We start from the raw sequence: 6,845 nt of genomic DNA, 5'->3' as shown, positions 1-6,845 counted from the left end.
GGTTTGAGCATTAACTAATTTTCCGTTGCAAGTTGCAATTAATAAAACGATGTACTCCCTTTATTTCAAGAAACGAGATACTTTCACTTAAGGCACACAATTTTCAAAAATTGAATGCATAGCCGTTATGCAAACCACCACAACGGATTTGGTTTATGGATCGACTAATTTTCCGTTTCTGAAAAAGTGACACTTTTCGGGCGAAAGTATCACTTTTCGGAAACGGGGTGAAAGTATCACTTTTCAGAAACCGGTCGAAAGTAACAGTTTTTCTGAAACGGAGCGAAAATATCACTTTTTCTGAAACTGAGCTAAAGTATCACTTTTTCTAAAACTGAGCGAAAGTATCACTTTTTCTGAAACAAGACGAAAATACAAGTTTCTCTTAAACAGGGTGAAAGTAATCGCAGACAAACCCCATCTTCAGATTCTTCTTCGGTTGGCCCTCCCACTGTGGCAACGGTTATACTAGTTATTATTATTATCATGATTAAGAAAAAAAATCATTTTAGAGAGAATTAAGAATTAGGATCATTTTGTTTTTGGAGAAAAATAAGAATTAGGGTTTACAATTTTGTGAGCATTATAAAGGGAACAATTAACTATAATTTGAAAGATGATGAAGTATTGTTAAAATAAAAGTAGGGTGTATTATGATTTTGAATAACAAGAAGAATTTAAATTTAACTGTTATCGAAAATTAAGATATGTTTGGATTTTCATTTTAACTTTTTGGGCTATGGTTAATAAACGTGAGGCCTATATTCAAGAAAGGCCTAATTTTATTGTAAACTTGAGCAATGATGGTGGATTACAAGTTGGATTAATATTCTGAGTTTTGTGATTTCTGTTTCAATCGTTTGATTATCAATCCATCAATTTTCTGCTAATTAACGTATTTTGCATGGCGTCATCAGGGGCGTTCCTGAAAGAACTAGGGGAGAATAATAAGACAAAATATGGTCACCCAAACCTAAAATGAAGCCATCCTTTTTTGGCAATTTTTCAAAATGGCAATTTTATCCTCCATAATCGGTAAATAATATTACAATCGGTAGTTTAATGTGGTCTGCTTCATTTTATTTCTATGAAGACCATAATCGGAAGTTGATTCCATAATCGGATGTATTTGTGTATTCAATTAGTAGATATTCTCATAATCAGTAGTGTAGGTGTATATAATCGGTAGTTAATGTGGTTATATATCTACCGATTATCAACAACTGTGTAATAATATACCATTAATCGGTAGAATATGGAGCTTAGAATGCTACCGATTTTGAAAAACCCCCAAATTGAAAACTTCAATTTGAGATAATCGGTAGTTTGTCAAATTTACATAACCACCGATTGATACAAACACAGATTTTTCAAAACTTCAATTACTGGTTTCTTTCAGAATCCACAATCGGTAGATTATGAAATTTTTTTAAACCTCCGATTATTGTGCTGCCCCAAAATCAAACTCCTTGAAAACCGATTTTTTTATAATTCTTCAGATCTCATAATCGGTAGATGAGTTTTGTTTCTCTACTGATTCGATACCATCCTTATGTAGAGTTTAGAGTACCAACGACTCTATTTTGTAGATGACCGACTACATAATCGGTAGGTTAATAAGTTAATCTAACTTCAGATTCTAAAGTTGCCCAAATTTTGTTTTTGCCGAAATCTCAATTTGGGAACTAGAATAATCGGTAGGTTAATAAGTTAACCTTACATCCGATTATAAAGTTGCCCCATTTTTTTTATGCGGAAATCACCAATTTTTCGAATTTGGAAACAACAATAATCGGAAGTTAAATAAAGTATCTTAACCTCCGATTATAAAGTTGCCCCAAATTTTGTTTTTGCCAAAATCTCAATTTTTCTGAATTTGGGAACTACAATAATCGGTAGTTTATGAAGTTATTTATGAATTTCACTTATCTACCAATTGCTAACCACCACAAAATTGATAATACTAGTAATCGGTAGATAATACCACTAACATAACTACCGACTGTGTAAGGGTATTTAGGTAATCTCCCAAATTTGAACATACCTTAACCTTGTCTATGGGTTCGGAACACAAAAGAGAGTAGTACTAAGATGGATAACCTCTTGGGAAGTCCTCGTGTTGATTACCTTTTAACCGAGTAAAAAAAAAAGGGTTGGGAACACAAAAATCGTCCCTAATTCTTCCAGGGTCGCCCCTAATGACGCCATGATATTTTGGGCATCTAGACCATTTTATTAAAGATAATAGCCATGTCGTCGATACACTTGGGTGCACCTGCCACCAATCATTTTCGTTATTTAATGGTAGTCCGATCCGAACTGATAAAATTATGGCTCATAATCCAAATAAATCAACATCTGTCCTTGACCTCCCAAACTTAGCTTAATCCGCTGTCACCCAGGGTAGAATTCCATCATACACTAATAAGAATATCAATAGTTAGAGCAGGATTTAAATCGTCACTTTCAGGTAACGTCTTTGCAGGAACTTGTTTTGTTCCATCTACAAATCCACTGAGAATTTAAATGATTCTCCTCTGTTGCAATTCTTAATTTAATCTGTTTTTATCTTTCCTTGGATAAACATTTGCTCTAGCTTAAGCAACTTTTAAAGAATTCCTGTGTTCATTTTTTAATGGTTGTCCACATGTTAAATGATTACATGCATTCACGGAAATTATCAAACACATAAGAATTTGTCCTCGAACTCCCAAATTAACAGTGTCACCAGGGGTCGATTGTACTATATACCAATCTGTCTATCGATCTTTCTTTATTATTGACTATCGTGTATCAGAAAGTATCTAATCTGCAACTGACACTACATTTTGTATATAGCTTCGGCGCTTAATAGTAGTCGCTGTCCTTGAACTTTAGAAATCTGTGAGAATACACATTCGTTGCTATATAAACGTAGAGTTGGCCAAATATCACCAAAAATGCATGCTCAGAGAAAAACTTCTAGACCAATGGTCGTATGTGGTAGGGAATACTTGATTTCAAAATAAAAGTTAGGATTGGTGGCTTGGTGCAATTTCGGACGCACCTTGCTGGTGGCAGGATCTACCATGAGAACACGTCTCTTCTGGATTGAAGATTATTCTCACACCCTAATGATGTTCAAGTTAGAAATCTAATCTGCAAAAATAGATATTATATGGAATTAGTTTCCCTACCACATATAGTTGTACTGCTAATGGAATGTGTAACATAGTTGATTTCAAGAAACTGTTCCTGGAAACTCTGATTACAAGTTTTTGCATTCTCTGCTCGGTAGGAAAAGTATTGCATTATGCTGCTTTAAATCCTCAGGCCTGGAAAGGAATCCACTTCCTCTGGCCTGGAAAGGAAATGGGGGTAAATACAAGTTCAATCCACTAAACATTTATGTTTTGTGAATTAGGTGGAACTCATTTATCACAGCTTTAAATCCTCTTTGAACGACTCAGACAATGGAAAATTCTTGCAATTGACATGGAACCGGATGTTCCATTAACTCATATTTCAACTAGGACGTGGAATTGAACATGTTTGAAATCCTCTTATTTCAATTGATACTCCATATTTATTTGCTATAAAACAAATTCTATTACAGAGATTGGTTATACAGTTGTAGCCTTCTGGAATAAAAAAGAAATGCAGCAAAAAATAAACACAAAAATGTTGTATCTGTTCTCAGATCTTGAATTTAATCAAACAAAAAAGTTAGACCGCTGATAATACAATTGATCAGAACCATCGTCGAAGTTGTGCAAGCTATAAAGACCACAGCATGGTCTTTAATCTCCAATGACCAGGATGGTGCAAAACTTTTGTTCAAGAGGATATGTCATTATGACAGATTGATTGATGATTCCTGCGCAAAAGAAAATCAAATCATATTATAGATGAGATTTTTTCAAAAAGAAAAACAACTTGAAATGTAAAGTAAAAAAGAGAGAGATTTTAATGAAACGAACCTGTTTTAAGAATCAGACACGGTGGAATGCTAAGCGAGAGACCATCACGACACATTATTCCATCTCCTTTCATCATCATCTTCATCATTATTGTTAACGAGAACTCTTGATTACAACAACACGAAGAAGCATAGAGACGCTACAGCAGTGAGGGGAGTTTATGAAGTTCCATAGGGACTTTTATATAGCACTAGGGTTTACATTATCTATGGTTTCATATCCTTTTCACTAATATTCATTTCTTGTTTTTTTTCTTCACACTAATTGCTGCCATGAAGCGGATTCAAATTCTCACTGAACGACTGTTGAAATCATTTATCATGATGGCGACAAGGCAAACAATGAAAAATTCATGTAATTGAATTGGATATTCCAGATTCACTCATATTTCAATTAGGATGTGGAATGGAACATGTTAGGTTGAAACATATCAATCAACAAACGAGCATGCCCTTGAGATGGCCAACGTTTCTTTCTTTTCTCTGTCTCATGAACGCTCGGTAGTTTGTAATTATTCGTAAGGGTCAAGTCTTGATAAATCTCTTATTCGCCCAAATATCATTTTCTGTCGACGTTCTATTTAAATATACATACAAAAAACATGTTTTCCAGACAACGCTGCCGTATTGCAAGGGTTATTAGCCTCACTGGTCGAAGCACACAATCCATTTATTCATCTCTCAGGGTGCCATGAGATGATGAGTCTTGTATGGTTAACAGTGATCTTTCTGAAAATATCATCCATTGGGAATTTCCAATTTCTATCTTGAATTGTTCAAAACTTCAATATTTAGATCTTTCCTATAATCACTTTGCTGGTAGAATTCCAAAAGATATCTATAGACTTTCGAATCTTCAGAAACTTAATCTGGGATCGAATAGACTCTCTGGTGATATTCCTTCTTCAATCGGAAATTTAACTTTCTTACAGAGTTTATACCTTCTAGATAATTTGTTTAATGGTAGTTTTCCCCGAGAAATTGGAAATTTATCGAATGTCCAAGTTCTTGATTAAAGCTATAATGATTTTTTGTCGTCGAAAATTCCGAGTGAATACCATAAATTGATAAAGCTGAAGACTCTGTCGATGTCGGAGATGAATTTATATGGAGAAATTCCAGATTCGATTTGTAATTTTTCAAATTTGAAATTTCTAAATCTTGAGCAGAACAATTTGAGCGGGAAAATTCCAGAAAACTTGTTTTTGTTAAAGAACTTGAGGTTTTTGACTTTAAATGACAACAAATTGTCAGGTGAAATTCCGAAAGAAATCAAATGTATGGAAATGGATGTAATTGCTATTTCGAGTAATCAGTTAACTGGTTCGATTCCTGAAGGTATTGTTAAATGGAATAATCTGACATACTTGGATATGTATTCAAATCGATTAACAGTAGAAATACCGGTTGGGATCTGTTTACTTCCATTACTGACTGATATTTATTTTTATGAAAACAACTTATCAGGTGAACTGCCCCAAGAACTTGGTTTACATTCCAAACTTAAATATCTTTATGTCTCAAAGAACAATCTTTCTGGTAATTTGCCAGACAATTTATGTTCTGGTGGTGAGTTGCAAGATATTACGGCTTCTTCAAACAATTTTACAGGAAAATTATCAAAAACCTTTGGGAATAACATGTTAAGTGGTGAGATTCCGTCTAGTTTTCTGTCATCTATGAAGTTATCACTGGTATACATAAACGATAATCTGTTTTCCGGTGATTTCCCAAGAAGTGGGGTCCGAATTTAACAATTCTCGACTTACCAAATAACAATTTTGGAGGAAATATACCAAATAGTCTTGGTTCAGTTCTTGACTTGAAGATTCTTTCTCTAAGGTCAAACAAATTCAGTGGATTAATTTTCAAAGAGATTTGTAATTTGTAGGAACTCCAAATATTATACTTATCGCTGAACAATCTTTCTGGCCATATTCCTAAAAATATAGGGAACTGCACTGGATTAAAAGAGAAATCTTATGCTCTTAGCGATGGCACTGGTCTTGGATTGGAGATGGTAGTCAAAGGAGTCATGGTAAAAATTCCAAGAATATATGAATATAGCGCAAGTATCGATTTGTCATGCAATATTCTGAATGGAAGCATTCCTGAAGAGCTAAGCTTGCTATCACGCCTCACTTCACTTAATTTATCTCATAATCACTTATCTAGTGATATACCTAAAAATATTGGAAATTTGTCTGCGTTAGAATCTCTAGATTTAAGTTCCAATAAACTGTCTCGAAGTATTCCACGATCTTTGGCAACTATCAACACTCTTGGGGTCTTAAATCTTTCTTACAATGAGTTAAACGGCAGGATTCCAAGAAAAAATCACTTTGATACACTGAGCGTGGATGGTTTAGCTTTCGCTGGGAATGATTTACTGTGTGGATCTCCAACAAAGAAAGTTTGCAAAGGTGATCGCAATACTAGTAGCGGTGTTGACGATCCTGCAATTGAGGTCTATCTAGAGGATGCAAAAGAGAAATTAGTCTTGTATGCTATCATCGCGTTGGGGTTTATCGTTGGATTTTGGGGTTTGTTTTGTGTTTTGTTTATGAATAAAGAGAAATGGTGGTTCCCATATTGGAGATTTATTGATTTTGTTGCAATTAAACTAACAAGTTTTATTTAGAATAAATGATTGCATTAATGAATGCACTTTTTTTTCGTACACGTAACTTGGAATGTCGGAGGTTCAATGATAGTAAATTTGATGCACAGTGGTATTTCATACATACCATTAATGCCCTTTTATTTCGTAATTACTCATTTATTTCCTTTTTCCCTTATTTCCCATCTTTGTCCTTTTTGTTTACTATTTATTGTTTAAACCCTAACTCTTCTAGTTTAGTTTCGGCTTGTTTAGAAAAGTGGTGTA

The 6,845-nt window shown here is 34.2% G+C and overlaps 1 protein-coding gene across 1 annotated transcript; it reads left to right on the top strand.

The window, feature by feature from the left end:
- Positions 1–5,046: 5,046 nt before the first annotated feature.
- On the top strand, positions 5,047–6,599 carry LOC113337089 (MDIS1-interacting receptor like kinase 1-like). The gene is made up of 2 exons (XM_026582776.1): positions 5,047–5,652; positions 5,850–6,599. Exons 1-2 carry the CDS (start codon positions 5,047–5,049, stop codon positions 6,597–6,599), a joined length of 1,356 nt encoding a protein of 451 aa, XP_026438561.1.
- Positions 6,600–6,845: the final 246 nt, after the last annotated feature.

Source organism: Papaver somniferum, unplaced genomic scaffold (genome assembly GCF_003573695.1).
Source record: "Papaver somniferum cultivar HN1 unplaced genomic scaffold, ASM357369v1 unplaced-scaffold_158, whole genome shotgun sequence".
Lineage (NCBI taxonomy): Eukaryota > Viridiplantae > Streptophyta > Magnoliopsida > Ranunculales > Papaveraceae > Papaver > Papaver somniferum.
Note: the sequence above shows the minus strand (reverse complement) of the source record. Positions and strands in the feature narration are given on the sequence as shown.